This window comes from Salminus brasiliensis, chromosome 6 (genome assembly GCF_030463535.1).
Source record: "Salminus brasiliensis chromosome 6, fSalBra1.hap2, whole genome shotgun sequence".
Taxonomy (NCBI): Eukaryota; Metazoa; Chordata; class Actinopteri; order Characiformes; family Bryconidae; genus Salminus; species Salminus brasiliensis.
In genome coordinates this window covers 21,945,402-21,963,828 of record NC_132883.1, presented here as the reverse complement: position 1 = coordinate 21,963,828, position 18,427 = coordinate 21,945,402, and the positions used below count along the sequence as shown (strand labels likewise).

Genomic DNA, 18,427 nt, shown 5'->3' with positions numbered 1-18,427 from the left:
TTACAAATTTAATAGAATAGAATAGAATAGAATAGAATAAAATTTACAAATAGAATAGCCCCACCAATTTGTACAGAAGTCCCTGTAGTTACTGAATAATACACCTTAGTGTGTAATCAGCCTTGGGGAGTTAGGGGTTAAGGGATTCACAGTTTTTGGCTGGTGTCATGCTAACAGTGGTGCTGTAGCAGCTGTAGACTGACATATGAAGCTTGTGACAAGGATACTCGAAGCATGTAACTGCTTGTAATTGATACATTAATGTATATGAATAATTTATAATTATAATGAATAATTTTCTTTTAGTAATGATTTGTACATTAATCAAAAGTAAAGTTTTGCTTCTGTTCTGTTTGATATAAAGAGCAGCGCTTTAGTGCTAATACTAACCAGGACAATGAACTAGTATTGGTCTAAGCTGTTCAGGGAAATGTTAGCTATGTAAATGAATATATTGAAGACCTTTACAATGTGACATTGTAAAATTGAGCGTATGTGCTTTTCCTAAGTGCCTGGATGTAGTTTGAAATTGACATTCATTTAACTAAATATGAAACAGTGCAGTAAACCTTTGACTTCAGATTACTTCAGTTTGCTGCATTAGCTTTTTTTATTATTATCTAAAAATTCAAACCAGAGCCTAATATTTCAGATGTTAAATATTTAAAAAAAAAAAAATCCTGGTGGCAAATTCCAGAAATAATTTCATTTTTTCAATATTTTCCCTTTTCTCTGTGTTTTCTCCCTGATAGCGGATCCTAATACACTATTTCGCTCCAATTCCCTGGCCTCCAAAGCCATGGAGCAGTTTATGAAGGTGTGTATTCACTTTTTGTACTATATGCAAATTGGCATCGCAAAATCTGGTAAACTCTGCAATGAAATTGCATTATTGTTTTGTGTGTGTGTGGGTGGGTGATTTTTCATTTTGTTGCTAGGCTGTTGGAATGATATATCTGCATGAGGTCTTGAAGCCCATAATTAACCGCATCTTTGAGGAGAAGAAATACATTGAGCTCGACCCCTGCAAGATAGACCTCAATCGCTGCAGGTAAACAATTCATACACAATCATAAACACACACACACATACTAACTCACACATTAGCTGCATTACGGTCTAGCTTGTGGCTAGTGTGCAGGCATCGGTATAGAATAGATTCTGCATACAAATATAAAAGAAAAATACAAAAAAGAAAAATATGTAGGGAGGAGCTGTTGCCTAGCAACAAAAGTACTTTGGCATGTGCAAACCTCTGGAGTCCCCTTACACTGTGGTACAGGCAATGGTGCAGATTCAAGGAATAAGCCCCAGTTAAGGGATGATATTGAGCACCACACAAAGCATAAAGCTTTAGCTGCAGACCGATCCAGTCGTATCAGTAAGAACAAAAAGTACTGTGGTAAAAAGTTCCTCACCAGAATATTAGTCTTAAAATGTTGCTTCAAGTTTAGTTGGTGTGTTTTGTTGCTTTTACAAAATACACAGTGCAAATGTTCCATATATTACATTGATGATCTATTTTTTATTATTTATTTTCTTTTTACTTATTATTGATGATAATCACAATGAATGTAACTCTTCCACGTTTCAAGTACCAGAAGTAGCCTGTGGTTGCCAAGCAACATAATGGTCAAAGATTCTTCCATAAATAGCAGAAGGTTTTAAAAAAGATCAGTATTAATACAGAACTCAGCTGACGTGCGCAGACATATATGTGTGTGTATATCCAGTACATTACAGTAGCTTTGAGCGTGGCTAAGCCAATCAGATATTTAGAACACTCAATACATACTGGCCTGGGGCCAGATTCACAAAAGTGTCTTAAGATAGAAATTCTTGTTAGATGTTTTTTTTTTTCTTTTATGCTTAAGAACATATTAATGTTCATATTCTTCAATAAGAAATAGGAGTCTTGCCCAAGGACTCTTATTGGTGTAGCACAGCATACAGTCACCCAGAACCCCAGTCTCCCACATGGTGCGGTAGTTCACTGACAGGTAGTGGTGTTATCCTTTGATTCTTAGCCTTACAGTTGTCAGAAGGTAATTTATCATAAATGATCAGTATAAACAGTATAAAGAGTTGAATTACTAGAATTAATGTCTAATTTAACTGGATTAAAAGTGGAGTTTGTTCTTAAAGTACTGTCAGTGTCTGAAAATTCACTTCTAGGTCTTGTTTACATTTAAGCATTTAGCTGACGCTCCTATCCAGAGCAACTTAGAAAGGTGCTCATATTACAGAAGTGGGCCAATGCAGTGTTAGGAGTCTTGCCCAATGACTCTTATTGGTGTAGCGTTTTAGCTGACGCTCCTATCCAGAGCAACTTACAAGGTCTCTCGTATTACGGAGGTTACAGAGGGCCAATGCTGTGTTAGGAGTCTTGCCCAATGACTCTTATTGGTGTTTCACAGCACAGTCACCCAAACCGGGAACGAACCCTGGTCTCCCACAGGGTGTAGTAGCTCACTGGCAGGTAGTGGTAGGTAGTGGTGTTATCTGTTGCGTCACACCAACCACGTTTAAACACATAGTTTGATTCTATTTTTCCTCCGTTTTTAGAAAAGCTTTTGTGAATCTGAATTTTGCCAAAAATTTCACCTGTCCAGCTACTTCTGACACTCTCTCTGTTTCTGTCTCTCCAGGCGTATCTCGTTTAAGGGGTCAGTGTCTGAGGCAGAGGTGAGAGAGAGCAGTCTGGGCTTGTTACAGATGTATCTAAACAGCATCATGGAGGCCATCATCAACTCGGTTTCCCAGTGCCCTCCTGCCATGAGAGTCGTCTTCAAGCAGCTCCATAAACGGGTGGAGGAGCAGTTCCCTGAGCCAGAAAACGAGGTAGACAATCACACGTAGTCTGATTTTCTACAGCAAGTCTATTTGACAGTCTGCTAAATTGGACTACCTGTCTGACTAACTGAGGAGGTAAAATATGCAAAAAAGCTGCTCTGCATTTGTCATTGCAACCCTCCGACATTGTCCTATATGTGAGCTTTATTGAACAGATGGAGGAGAAAAACAGCTGCGCCTCATTCATAAGCTACATCCTGTCTCAGACTGTCACCAACAAAATTGTTTTTTGGTTCCAGAGCTGCCAGGGCCTCCTGTTCACACACACTTCTCGACACTCTTTTTTGTAAATATTACAGTAAAGAAAGGGGAAAGGGAGAAATCATCTGTGAAAACAGGGAAAGGGTATGATAATGCAAAATGTCTACCTTTAAAAGGCGCTGTCACTGTGACCAGAGGATCACTGGTTCGAATCCCGTTCACGCTGCTAGTCATCGGCAGCCGGGGCCCCTGAGAAAGCACAATTGGCTTTGCTCTCTCTAGGGTGGGTAGATGGCGCTCTCCCCCCACATCACACTAGTGCGGCGCTGGCCATCACTGGCGTCTGTTAGCGCCGGTGCGTCAGAGCCAGGCACGTTGGTTGCCTGGTGATGTTGCATCGTTATCGTCAGTTAGAAAAAGAGGTGTGGCTGGCTGGTCTCGCCCTCAGTAGTGTCGGGAGCATTGCATGTGATGGGGGGGAAGGTAGAGAATATGTGCAGGTTGGGTAATTGGCAATCTAATTTGGGGAAAAATGGGGAAAATTAATTAAAATAAATAAATACATAAAATCCTTCTCTGTGAATCAGTAATGATAAATGTAAATGTAAATGTAAATGAATCATCAGAAATGCTTCAGAAAGGGCACCCAATGGAAGTTGAGTTCAGTTGGCAATACTGGTTCAGTTCATTATTCAGTTCTCACCTCATAGCTAGCTCTCCCCATCGCACAGTGCTACCGAGCCAGGCCTGTAATGTGCCTATTCTAAAACATGAGAGGTACCACTGCGTCTTCTCTAATTCAGTGCTATTGTACATTTAATTACACTTGGAACACTGTCGATTCTGTTATGTAAGCAAACAGACGATGTCTCCCCTGACTTTCTCTCTTTTTTTTCTGCAGGACGTGAAATATTTGGCCATCAGCGGCTTTTTTTTCCTCCGTTTCTTTGCACCTGCCATCCTGACACCCAAACTCTTCCACCTGAGGGACCACCATGCAGACACACGTACTAGCCGAACACTGTTGTTGCTCGCCAAGGTATACCTTCTCGTATGTACACTCTTTTCTTAAAGACAGAGCTGTCCATGGTGCTGATATTGTCCTCCTCTCTCTCTGTCTCTCTCTATCCCTTCGTCTCAGGCTTTGCAGAGTATAGGGAATCTTGGGTTGCAGTTGGGACATGGCAAGGAGCAATGGATGGCTCCTCTCCACCCCATCATCCTCTGCAGTGTGGCATCCATTAAAGACTTTTTGGATAAGCTGATAGATGTAGACCATGATAGCGGTGAGTCACCACGGCTAGACTGACTCAAGAAATGGGGAACCATGGTAACACATACTGATGACAACAATAGGCTGGTGCCAAATGTACAGTGAATATACACTGTTTAATAGGTGAACAGTATCATCAGTTCAGCTGGGAATCACTAGTATTTTTTATAGCATTCTTGTCGTAAGTATGAAAAGTTTAGAGGAACAGCCATATGGGAAGTGCTAGCATTCCTACGGCCGACTCCCATGCAATATTCTAAGTAACGGAGGTTATTCGATATTCCCATTCCACCCCTTTGACTGGACAATATCCAGTGTTAGAAATGCTCAGAAATGCCTGATATATCCTAAGCCCCATAAATCCTCCTGTTGTGTCCATGTATATGGTTTGCTATGAGCTTAAGATACACTATATGGACCAAAGTATTGGGACACCAGCTCATTTATATATTACTTGCAGATCAATGGTATTAAAAAGAGTTTATACTGCTTTTGTTGATGTAACTAGAGTCTCTACTGTCCAGGGAGGACATTCTACTAGATTTTGGAGCATTGCAGTGAGGATCTGATTGCGTTTAGGGGCTTTATTCCCCTCTAGTCTACACCTGGCGTTAGACATGGTGCCAATATGTTCATATTCATCTGCTTCAGAGAGTCTTATTCTATTGGCAGTATTTCTCTATAGGGATTAGACGAGCTATGTGTTTGTGTGTGTGCATTTACACATCTGTATAAGCAATGGGTGCAACTATAAGTAGCTGAATGCATCATTACAAGGGGTAATGAGATAAGAGCAGAAAAGGGATAGCAAGATACTCAGATGCAAAAAAGATAATATTACCACTATATACACAATATAAATAATAGAAGTAAAAAAGCAATAACAGTAAATATATGCTGTTACATATATACTGTTATTACAATAAATATATATTATTTATATTATATATATTTATTGTGAAACAAACAAGAAATAAGACAAAAAAAAATCCAGAAAACTCAATACTTAGTCAATACTTTGTTACGCAACCTTTCGCAGTAATTACATCTGCAAGTCTCTTGGGGCATGTCTCTATAAGACTGGAACATCTATCGACCAGGATTTTTGGCTCATTCTTCAAGGCAAAACTGCTCCAGTTTCTTTAAGTTGGACGGGTTCCGTTGGCGTACAGCAATCTTTAAGCCGTACCACAGATTCTCAGTTAGATTGAGGTCTGGGCTTTGATCTGGCCATTTACATGTTTCCTCTTAAACTTATGCTCAGGGTCAATGTTTTCCTCAAGAATTGCCCTGTATTTAGCACCATCCATCATTGCTTCAATTTTGATCATTTTTCCAATCCCTGATGATGAGAAACATCCCCATAGCACGATGCTGCCACCACCATGCTTCACTGTGGGGATGGTGTTCTCTTTCTTTGATGACTAGAGACTTCCAAACCCAGCTCTGTGGTCCTTAGGGTTTTTCTTTGGCTTCTTTCTTGCCTTTCGGATGAATGCCCTCCTTGCCTGGTCTGAGAGTTTTGGTGGTCGGCCCTTTCTTGGTTTGTCTGGGTGGCATATTCTTTCGGTTTCGTAATGATGGATTTAATGGCGCTCTGTGTGATCTGTACTTCTCCACAACATTGTCCCTGACCTGTTTGGGGTGCTCCTTGGTCTTCATGGTGCCACTTGCTTGGTGGTGCCCCTTGCGTAGTTTTGGCCTTTCAGATCAGGTGTATATACTTTATACTGAGATCACGTGACAGATCATGTTACACTTACAAACAGGTGGACTAATTATGTGACTTCTAAAGGTAATGGTTAGGGGTTGTAGTGCAACAAAACAGGAAAAACTCAAAGAGGGGGGTGGGTGAATACTTTCGCCACAAGGCACTGTAGATGATCATATACCCATATGTGCCCTGTGACCGTGTCAAACACAGTCTTCTAAATACAGCTTAAATATTTAATGACTACACTAGTCAGTATCTTACACCAGTGGTTGCACTGTTGCATGCTTAATGACAGTAGTTCTGTTGTACCACATGTAAATGTATGTGTGTGTGTGTGTGTGTGTTTGTGGGCCTATATAAAGAAATGGCAATAGTAGGTGGTACATAATTGTAGAAAGAAGAGGAAAATACTCAGTCAAGTAACTCTAGTCCTCTACTGTGCCATGTCAGGCATGACCACAGCTCCACCTAGTGTCAATTTGTGAGCAACACAAGACATTTGACAATCACATGATCAAGTTGAATTGATATAGCACCTTTTATCAAATGCTTCATTTTAGCTGATGGAATCTAAATACTTCCCTACTGCTCTCTCTCTCTCTCTCTCTCTCTCTCTCTCTCTCTCTTTGTCTCATTGCAGGATGTGACGTTCCTCAGCGCGCAGTGTATTTGCCATCAGTGACAGTCAAAGAGGGGTTCCTGCAGAAACACAAGGCTGAAGGACCACAGCTGCTCAAACGCTTTGCCTTTAAGAAACGCTACTTTTGGCTCAGCTCAGAGACACTATCCTATGCCAAAACCTCTGACTGGCAGGTGGGACACGAGCACACACACACACACAAACACACACACACACACATATACCTCATATGACCGATAATCAGACTTTTCATTTGTTTGTGGGGGTCTGTCTGTCCTAATCATTTGAACTCCAGCCTCCAGTTCTCAGAATTTCATCTTCCTTGCCATATTATTGTTATTTATTATTTATTATATTATATGTATTATTAAATATTGTTTTTATTATATCAGATGTTTTTTGAAACACAAAAAACTAATCACACATCTACTTTGTTTTAAGGTTGTGACCTATTACATACATGTAAAATAAATATCATGTGAAATATAATAATAATAATAATAATAATAATAATAATAATAATTCAGTGTCTTAATGTAGGTATGTTGTCAAATATGCATTGAAAGTTCATAGTTTGTTTAGTTAAGGTGATTTTTGCCACCGTTCTGTAAAGTCGTCCAATCTCGCAGCGCTTATGAAAGAACACAATTGTGATTTATTTCATCAGAACAAAAAGCCTTAAATTCCACTTTAAAACGCAGTGTTTTCTTATGTGGGATTTTTCAGTTGATCTATTTTCTAGTTAATAATTAGCTGCAAATTCAAACACACCACGAATCTCGCATGAGACCAAATTTAAGAACATTCATAGGAAGAAATAGGTGGATGAGGCCCATCGCTCCCTTTTGCTCAACTCACCACTTTGCCCTCTCCACCATCGAATGGTAATAATGAGTTTCAGCTTGACGTGTATTTGCTTTATGAATGAGAGCGCATTTAGTGAAGGGGGGGTAATTAGCATTTTGTGCCTTTTGATGTCTGAAGACTTCGAAAATGAGAGGAACAGAGAATAGAGGAGGGTGGAAGGCAGTGACAGATCAGTGGCTGAGAGAGCGAGAGAGAGAGACTTGTAAGGGGAAGTAGAGAGGAAGGAGATGGAGCAGGAATAAGGCTTGACGGCTGCTGGAAGGATTTGTGAGCTGTCACCTTCCTTTGTGTGAGCCTAAATAAAGGCCTGCTTAATAAAGGAGCCAATCTGCCTGGAGACAATACTCTCTCTCTCTCTCTCTCTCGCTCTCTCGCTCTCTCTTTACTTTCTCCCCCCCTCCCCCCACCACCATTCTAATTGACTGATTTGCACATTAAAGCTCAGTCTCCTAGTTTCATCACCTGTATGGCCTAAATGCTTTACCCTGCTATGTGTGTGTGTGTGTGTGTGCGTGCAGATGTACACTTGTGAGCATCAGCAGAGTTCTGTGCATGACCTCGGCTTGATTTAAAGATGCTAGAGGCCCCTAGAGCAACCTCAGGTGATGTTTCCGGCTCTGACAGGATGTAATCTCTGACACCCAGGCAATCTGCCAGGGTATTTTGCAGAAGTGTCAGGCTGCGGTTTGACAGAGCGCATGACTTTTTAGTTTGACTGTATATAGATCAAGTGCACAAGTTTCACAAGTTTCACAAAATGTATTTTAACTCAAAGGGCTAAACATTTCATTTTGGGAATTCCACCATTTTTTATCTGTTGGTTTTTTTTTTTGTTTGTTTGTTTTCTTTAAAACCTCCGCATAATCCCGTGGTTAAGTTACAGCACAATTTGTGTCACAGTTTTCCATTTGTTTTTAAATGACCTCACAGAGAGAAAGTTTAATGTGATGCTCACTTTCCCATTTAACAATTCTATATGTGCTTCTGGGAAACCCAGCCCAGAGTGTTTTGGTGTGAAATTAATCATTATAGAAAAAACTTAAGATTTCTGATTTGTTTTTGCAGTGGTGGGAGTTCAGGAACCAGGGGTGGCAGTGTTCACAACACCGTTCACAGACATAGCCATTTTCAGTTGTTAAAGGTTTTTAATGTTGATGGTAAAATTGTGTTAAATTTCAAAGATTTTGCTTTGGATGCTATTTTTTTGCTTACAGTGCCCTGTTTGTACCTGTATGCTATTAATTTATTAAAAAGATACACCATAAAGTACCATTAAGCAGGCGTCAGACAGCATATTCCTAACCATTTTATGTGAGGTAGCTTTAGGAGGCATCTTCAGACATCTGGCCTATCACCACCAGTATGGACAGTTCTGATTCAGTAGAATAGACAATTTCTCAAATATCTCTGCATGACTGTGGTAATATTTTTTAATGAGGAAATGATGCAGACAGGTTGAGAAATTGGGGAAATTTACCATTATTATTTCTAGTCCCGCAGTTTTCGGCCTGATTGTGTGATGCGAGCTTGTATACAGCTTTTTGATTGGATGCACGGATTCCAAGTAGCGAAGGAATTCAGCAGAATTTTTGTCCCATAGAGAATGAATGGGCGGAATGTTGGCAACATGCCACACGTGATGTCACAATGGGCCCTTAACTCACACACACACATTCAAACGCACGCACGGAGCCCAATCTCTCACATGCTCGCAGCCTAACGCTCCATCATGCAGCATCAGCACACACAGTGGAACTGCTTTTAAGGTGGACTTGCGCTTAAGTAGCGCTGAATTTTAAGGTGGAACTTTACTTAACATAGCACTAAAATGAAGGTGGCACAGAACTTAAGGTAAACACACAACAAACAATAAACATACCTCACCCCACACACCCTAAGCACACTAATTATTAAAAATTACATTTGGCTTCTCACCAAAAACAGTTAAAAAAAGTATGCCCACATAATTTGTTGTTTTTATTCCAGTAGTTGTATTTGACAATAGCATCCACCATCAGCGACACCAATGCAATCAGCCAGCAACACCAGAGAAACCACCACAGAAACTAGCAACAACCCAAAATGCACTTTTGTAGTTAGTCTTATCACTTTGCATAACGTTGGTTCTGATCCCATGGTTGGTGTTAGTCCAGGATATTTTGTCTTCTGTTGGGGTTTGGTTTTTCAGTGGTTTATTCATGATTAGTTATCTGATTATAACCTATTCGTGCTGTTGCTGGCTGACCTCCTCAGTTTGGTTGGGTGGGCCTCAAGCTTGATTTGGTCAAGGATCCATTTGTTTGTTTTCTGTTAGGTATATATGACCTTGTATCCTGACAACCCTATAAAACCAAACGTTGGTGTGTTTGTGTGTTTGATTGATTCTATAGACACGCTCCTCCATTCCTATTCGGTGTGTTTGTGCAGTGGAGAGAGTGGATGAAAATGCCTTTCAGCTCCAGAACGTCATGCAGGTTATAACCCAAGACCCAGAGAGCCAACTGCACACCATGTACCTGCAGTGCAAGGTGCGGTACATAATACACACACATACACACACACACACACACAAGCTATACGGTATCCGAATAAAGCCACTTACAGCTACTCCATACACACAGGCATGTACACACACATGGAGCATCTCTGAATGTTTTTGGTGTGATCCCATTTAAACTCAAAGGGCCTGTATGTGCTCTTCACTTCTTCACTTCAGCACAGTTAGCAAACTATTCATATTAGTTGTTAGTAAGTGTTAAAATGATGGACTGAATAATAAAAAGCCAGCGTTTCAGTTAATAGTGTGTTTTTTCCTCCTTGTGACAGAATGTGAATGAGCTTAATCAGTGGCTATCAGCTATAAGGAAGGCCAGCATTTACAATGAACACATGCTGCCTTCCTTCCACCCTGGAGCCCACCGCGGAAACAAGTGGACCTGCTGTTTACACCCGGATCGCACAGGTGTGTATGCGTGCGTGTGTTCTTTTGGGTTTATTATACTTGAGAATGTTACAGATGGGACACCTTAAACACTTTATATATGAGCACAGGATCCAATATCGTAGTAATTCCAAATAATAATTCCAAATAAAAATTCCAAATAAATTTATCATTTTATTGTCCTTTTTGCCAATTTCTTAACTGAGAAACACAGTTAAAAGGGTTTTAATTACCACATAATAATATAATAATATACTTGTAATCTATAATTCAGGTAACAGGGTAGTACTTTGAAAGTGATACATCAGCCCACATCACAGTGATTTTAAAAGTGGAATGATTGTTGGGTGCCAGATGGGCTGCTTTAAGTATTTCTAGAATTGCTATCTAGAATCTAAAAAAATCTAAAATCTAAATTTTCAAACAGTCTACAATTTACTCTGAATGTTGCAATACAACAAAACAACGGGACAGGACAGAAATGCCTTGTAGATGAGAAAAGTCAACAGAGAATGGCCAGAGGTGGTCTGAGCTGACAGAAAGGCTACAGTAACTTAGTCAACCACTTTGAACATTTCTTTGAGGTGTATGTTCTACAACAGCAGAAGATCGTGTCAGGGCCATTTTTGTCAGCCAAGAACAGAAAGCTGAGGCTGCAGTGGGCACAGGCTCACTAAAACTTTGAGACAAAAACACTTGTAGAATGCTAGGCGCCAACAGTTTTCAGTAAATACAAGGACCCAGCCTGCCCACAGTCCCGGCTGGTGGAACTGGTGTAATGGTATGGAGTATCTTTTCTTGGCACTTTTTGGTCATTTTAATACCAGTCAGTTGTTGCTTAAATGCCACAGTCTTTTGAGTATTGTTGCTGACCATGTGCATCCCTTGATAGCCACAATACACCATTTTCTAATAGATACCTCAGCATGATGATGCTCAGCAAGTAACCCAGCAAGTAAAAGTCTCTTCTCAATCTCAGACGTTTTTGTTTGTTTCACAGACTCAAATTAAATAAAATGAAATCCAATCAGGTTTATTGTTATATGACAATAACACAGAAAAATGTAGGTGCATTGTCCCTCACAGTATAAAGAAAATATGCAAATATATACAAAATTAAAAAATACATAATTCATATACCTATTACCTTTGTAACTAGGTAAATTATTCTGTTCTATTAACTATTCACTATTCAAATGTTTACATTACTATTTACATGACCCTGAGTTTAGTGTTCTTCATTAGCCAGTGTTCTATCCAATATTTCACACTTTCTAAAGAATTTAAGGTACATTTCAAGTTGTAGTTACAGTGGGCTGGAACAGGCACAATGCTGTTCACTATGTTAAAAATGCTAAAATGCTTTACATACATAATAGAAGTGATGTCAGTATATTAGTGGGTCACAAATAGCACCTCAGTCCAGAAAGCACCCAGCTGTCTTTCACATTCCGACCTGCACTTAAATGCAAACTCATCTCTGTTTTGCTTTCTCTCTCTTTCTTAGCACTGGGATGTAGTCGTACTCATTCTGCAGTGACTCTCGGAGACTGGAGTGATCCTTTAGACCCAGACGCTGAGGCTCAGACTATTTACAAAGAACTGCTGCAAGGCAGAGACAAACTCAGGTGTGTGTGTTTGTGTTTATATGGCTATATTATCTGTTGTCAGCTCACAGGTTAAGCGGCACTGTTGCAATACTTCATTGCACCACTAGATGTCTGTACTGGTGTTCAATGTTGGATGCGTTTGGGCTACAGATCTGCATTTTGAAGCTCAGGCTGATATGATTTTGGAGGATGACATGATAGACCAGTAAGAGCAGACAGGCAAAGACATTCTGGGATTCATAGAGATGAGGCTGAAAGAGGTTCTTAGAGCACTGAACAGGGACTGACTCAAAGGAGCCAAATTATGCACAAAATAAATGCAGTATAAACCGGAGCGCCAAATCTCCAAGAGTCCAAAAAGTCAAGCACTCCTTTTAAGTGACGAGTGCCACAGAGGAACCACTTTTGGTTCCATAAAGAGCCTTCATTTGATGTCTTTACCATTTTATAGGTTCTTCATTCAGCTCTATTATAATCTTGGTTCATCATGCAACCAAACCTGATTCGTCTACAGCATAGTGTTTGAAACTCATAACTCAGGTTTTGGAAAATATTCCATATTACAAAGAGTCTGTAAATACTTGGAATAAACAACTAAGCGAATTTGGACCACGCATTTGGCATACAGTTGTAGAATAAGAAGAGACTTCAGTGTAGAGAGGGGTAGAACTCTGAGAACCTCTGGGCGTCTTGGGAACGCCTGGGACAGCTTTAGGCTAAAAGTCTGGACATCACCTTCATGAACAGAGGTAGGACTGAGAAAGGACGGAGGAAATGTTCCGTATCCTCCACTTCGCTGAACTTGTGCTGAGCCTGTGGCCTCGCCGTGACTTCTGCTTCTCTGTTTCGGCCTCTTTTGAGAAACAGGAAGCAGTACCTGGAGACACAGGAAACAGAAGCTGCCACACCAGAAGAGAGCATGGTGAAGCAGAGAAGACCTTCAGGTCAGAGTGAGAACTGAGAGTAAAGCAATGCAAGCATAGCAAAACCTCACACACACACACACACACACACACACACAGGACGTGGAGTCATGCATATGTCCAATGTGTAATCTACAGTGTATAATGTGTGTAGGTATATGCCAACGTTTGAGCACCCCTTAGTTTTGTTCATTTCGAGAGAACACATTTCCACACATTCTAAGGTAGAACTACTGTTTAGCAGCTTGAGTTAAGGTTGTGTGAGTTGATGGTACTTCAGCACAGGTGTCTGTTAGCTGTTGTATTGGAGCTGGGGGTGGGCACGCTTTTCTCTGAGCTCGCTGGCTGCCTAGAGATGCTGCATCAGGTGGTGGCTGGCTTTACGGGTGTCAGAAAAGACATGTGCATGTCACAATCCTAGTGTTGCAGGCATTGCTAGTGATAGGGGGAGTATACATAAATGGAGATGGGATAAAATGGGACAAATTCTTTTTGTTTGTTTGTCTACAAAGCTCTCTCTAATTTCTCTCCCTCTTAGACAGGGTCGGGCCGTCCATGCAGGGACGGCACGAGCGTGCCCGCGCTGTAGCGGCTCGGCTGATGGACGTGGTTTTGGATTTGGAACGTGCTCACACCTCCTTCCAGCACAGAGAAAGAGAAGAGGCCAGCAGCCTGATCCTGCCTTCATAGATTGCACTACACACACTGCCCTTAAAACACACTCCACACTCCACACCTACAGCCTAAACAACCTGGCATTTTAACCTGCTTAACACTCCTAAAAATAAAGGTGCTACACACGGTTCTTCAAGCGATGCCACCGAAGAACCACTTTTAATTCCATAAAGTACCATGTCTGCAACAGATGTGTGAGAGCGAAGAACCTTTAAATTAGTGAGCACCTTTAACATCATGTGAAGGTTCTTTAGACCACTGAAAAGTTCTTCACACCCACATTGCAAACATGGTTTGCCAAAAGTGGCTTTCCTATGCCATCGCTCAAAGTGAAACCGCATGAAGCAGCTTTATTGTGTAAGAGAGAACACTTAAAACCCTTAACACACTTAGATTAGTACCCCTTTTGCCACCTTCACCCCTTACTCACATCATGCAGCCCTTCCCGACTATAACTTTCGGGTCTTTTGTCCCGTAAAGAGACAATTATGCAATCTTTATTAAATCAATGAAATACTCATTTTTCATTTTATGAAGATTGTCAAGCTTTTAAATCAGACAAATGAGATTCGCGAAATATCACTTGACTTTTTTTTCTATGTATTTGTATTTCCAACCAACTTGAACTGACGCTTTGTGTTGATTTTATAGCCAGCAGCCAAACTGTAGCTTTTAAAAACATGAATGTGTGTATTTGTATACTCGCGTATCATTCAGTGTGCATGACAAGATGCTAGAAAACACACATGCTCACACGAACGCACACCAGAGGTATCATGCCTGCATCTGGGTTGCTACTCTGTTTACTAAGTAGACGACATTTCAGTGGCTGACCGAGGCGTTTATGGTGCAAATTTTCCAGTCCAGCTGAACGTGATGCTCATCTTCCCAGCAGTGCTTTTACAAAAGATGAATAGCGTTAGTATTTTTCTATTAAAAAAAACAAAGGATATCATTATATAGGTGTGTCTGGATAAATTTTTTGCTGTGATATGTTGCGAATCGTACAGGAACGTGTTACAGCTGATTTGATCAGTACTCCAGAATAAACATATCGCATTTGTAACGGCCATCAGGATATGTCCTGCCGATGTGCTATATTTGCAGTTGCCATGGGTGTATCCAGGCTACGCTGTATCCAGGTTACAGGTATAACCCTAAATCAGAGCGGCCGCTGTAGAAAAGCTTTTCAGTGGAGCATGGCTGGCTGAGTCATTATAGCTTGTGAAGTGGGCGGCTGTTGGATATTTTTGAACAATAAATGGTTTTATTGTTATGTTTTGTTTTTTTAATTCTTTGTAATATTTAGCTGTAGGTTGTTTTAGGGCTGGGGGTTGGTTGGTGTGTACAATTTGGTCATGGAAATCCTTTCCTACAATATGTATTTGAGCATGATTGTTCCTTTTATCTAACCGAATAGCCTAATCAATAACAGTTTTGCTGATAAGTGCCAGTTATGTTTTTTGGATTTTGTGCATTGAGGTGTGAGAAAGGAAAAAAATGGATGGGTGTTGCATGCCAAACTCTTTGTTGGCGTTTTTTTGTTTGTTTGTTTTTTTGCCAAATTATATTTCTATTCAGATTTTGATTCAGACAAATGTTTCAGTGTAGTAAAAAATGCTTTTGTTGGTTTAATACACGTTTGACAAAAAAGCTCTTTGTGTGTTGAGCCCTTATTGAGCGGAAATCAGTTGGTACAAATCACTAGGAAAGGATCAATTACCACTCTCTCTCTCTCTCTCTCTCTCTCTCTCTCTCTCTCTCTCTCTCCTGCAATCTCTCTCTCTCCCTCACGCAAACACATGCACAGGCATGCGCACTAAGAAGTACACCCTTAAGCATGCAGGCAGAGAGGATCAATCCAAACTATCCGCTGAGACTTTAACAGAGAAGCCTGTTAAAACCTCAGATGCTAATTCAAATGTGAGTCATGTTTTACATAATAGAAAGAAGTGGACTGTAGGGGCTGGTAGGCCTGTAGGTTCAGTGCACTTCCACCTGACAAATGGCGTCTTCTTCTGGAAGCAAGATTGGGAATGATCGGTCGTAACATCAAGAAGAATAATTCATTCCAGCCTCCTTGCTTTGCTGACTTCACATGTCGCCCACAGCCGTGCTGTACCACTGGAGAGAGGAGGATGGAGAACAACACAGGATAGAGCAAAAATGTAAGGATTAGGGAACTTTCAGCAGCTACAATGTTATAAAAGACTCGGTACAGCAGTGAAAAGTGCCCTTTGTGAACGCTGAATGCAAATTATGCAAATTGATGTCACTTTATGACGATATTCCCTGTTTAAAATGATGAATATGGGATTCACTGGAGTTATTATAGATTTGATTACCTTTTCATTTTTGGGAGGGAAGGGGGAAGGGGTCTGTTGCCAGAATACCCAAACACACACACACACATTCACATATACACAGTCATTTCAGAATATAATGACCACTTACCTAATAGTGGGAATAACCACCCTTGGTTCAGTAGGTGTTCATTCTAGAGGTTAACTGGTCTACAGTGGCGCGTTGATTACGTTGATTGCTGTGTACCATCGTTCGTTCCCCTCTGGCATCAATAGCCCGTGGGGCACCAGTGTTATGCCGTCGAAAAACACTCAATGTGCGAGAAGTCCATTCTCAGATGCTACCACCCTGGTACCCTATTTGTCAAATCGCGTCCTTTGCCCATGACGATTGTTTTGAGCTCTGCTACAACTGACTGGTGTGCTTGCTCATTTCCATGGCAGTTGTGACATCCCGGCAAAATTCATTCCAAACCGGGGGTGGTCATAATATTCTGAAATGACTGTGACACTGGATGATGGGTGGTAGCACCTCGAAAAACGTTAACTTCGTGGGATGTGCTCCAGCCGCCATAGGGAAGGTGTACCGAGAGTGGCCACCTAGGTCATTAAAATCAGAGGGTAAGTACGACTCTTACAATTACTACAAATACTACTGTGGATTCCTCTAGAATAAACACCTTCCTTACGAAACAGAACTAGTTCTAAGTTCTAGTTAGACTCCCTCTGGATGTCTCACGAAGGCGAAGAGGCTGGATGTAAATGCAAAAAGCCTTTATTCAAACACAGGCAGGCAGACCAAATTTAAACCAAAAGACAAGGCAAAACAGGCAGGACCACACGCAACCTTTCCCGACAAGAGCCTGTTACTGCAGCAAAGACTAAAGAAACACTCGGTTAATAGCCTTGATTACAGAAAAAACAGTGGTTAGTAGTAGTTGTCTTTTAGATTTATTCCACGAACATACTTCACTACTCTGCTCCACTTTACAGTGATAGTGTGCCAACCCGCTATTATGCACCCGTAGCCGGTTTACTGATTTACTGTTATGAGCCACGATCGACGTTCACCAAAAGAGAATGAATCCACTGCCATTAAGTTCGGTATGACCTCAGTGTTCTCACAGTTCATTAGCAACCATGTAAAAGATCAATCAGGGACGAAGCAGTCCAACAGGTAACAGAGGGCGAAGGAAAAAAAAGCCAAATTGCCTTTGGTTAAGGAGCGGCATTTATTTCACAGGAAACACAAACATGCAACAAGGTTATAACAGTTCTGACATGTATCATAAAAGCCCTTTTATTGTTTCATCAAACAATGTTACTAAACGGTAGCCTGAAATCAGTAATAGATCTACATTGTAATGTACATGTTAAGACATCCTTCTCTTGCCTTCACGACATGAAAAGATAGCGAGAAGCTACATGTGCCTTTGACATCATAACACAGAGAGGACACGGGCCCTATTCAGATAGCATTGATCTGTCGTATGAGGCACAAAAAAGAAAGACAAAGTGTGGGAAGGCAAGGAAGGACAGATGCAAAAAACAATCTCTCTCTCTAGTTCTGTATCCCACAAGCAAGCGAAGAGACGTCACAATTCAAGTCTCTTTAAACTATTGCATTTATTGGAGAATGCTGGCCTTCCTAAACGTACGTGAGCCTCGTTAGCTTCAAAATATTATGTTACACCCCTAGCCAGGATCACTCCACCTGCTATATGCCATAGATATTTCAGAAAGCTTATTTCCTAAACTGCTACTGGACCTCACACAGCCTCTCCACAATAATAAAATAATTAGCTCTGGATGCTCTTCGCAGGACACGTGAAAGATGGCATCCTGGCTTTGGCTTGGTAAAAAGCCTGAAGGGTCGTCAGCAGGTGCTCGAGGGCCATATGGTCCGCACACACCTGAATGATCACACTGAGCTCCAGTATGGCTCCACACCAGAAAGCGGACTGCAGCATATTTTTGCCGCTATGAAACCAAGCCAGGAGCCTCGACAACGTCCACATTCACACAGACGCGATCCGAAACAAATAAAACAAAAGGTTCAGTCTTTCTAAGACATCTTCAAATACATCTTCGAGCCCAACAACATGCAGCAAAGAGGTCTATGGGTTTCAAATATCACTGCAAAATGGCACAATATACAAACACACTGCACATTTAGTCCAAAGGCTACAAAGAGTGCAATATTTATCGAATGAACTGCATGGGCGAGTGATGCATGAACTAATTGGGTTTAACGGGCCCCCTTAAAAAAAATGACCTGACATGCAAGCCGGAGGTCAGATTAACACACCGAATCCATTTCTAAACATAAAGCTACAACATCTCTACCACAGCCTTTTCTTCAAACCTCAACACGCACTCTTTCTTTTAAGGAAACTGCACAAAAGGCCGGGTCTTTCTAATATTTTC

General features: G+C 40.9%; 1 protein-coding gene across 1 annotated transcript in view; it reads left to right on the top strand.

Annotated features, from left to right (window-relative positions):
• Positions 1–15,335, top strand: part of LOC140557534 (rasGAP-activating-like protein 1) — a 37,593-nt gene extending 22,258 nt beyond the window's left edge. Inside the window, exons 11-21 of the mRNA XM_072682027.1 lie at positions 753–817; positions 939–1,051; positions 2,649–2,841; positions 3,956–4,093; positions 4,196–4,340; positions 6,682–6,854; positions 9,939–10,076; positions 10,375–10,510; positions 11,997–12,117; positions 12,967–13,043; positions 13,561–15,335. Coding sequence (XP_072538128.1) covers positions 753–817; positions 939–1,051; positions 2,649–2,841; positions 3,956–4,093; positions 4,196–4,340; positions 6,682–6,854; positions 9,939–10,076; positions 10,375–10,510; positions 11,997–12,117; positions 12,967–13,043; positions 13,561–13,712 — 1,451 coding nt within the window. The 3' untranslated portion in view covers positions 13,713–15,335. The remainder of the gene's footprint in view (positions 1–752; positions 818–938; positions 1,052–2,648; positions 2,842–3,955; positions 4,094–4,195; positions 4,341–6,681; positions 6,855–9,938; positions 10,077–10,374; positions 10,511–11,996; positions 12,118–12,966; positions 13,044–13,560) is intronic.
• Positions 15,336–18,427: the final 3,092 nt, after the last annotated feature.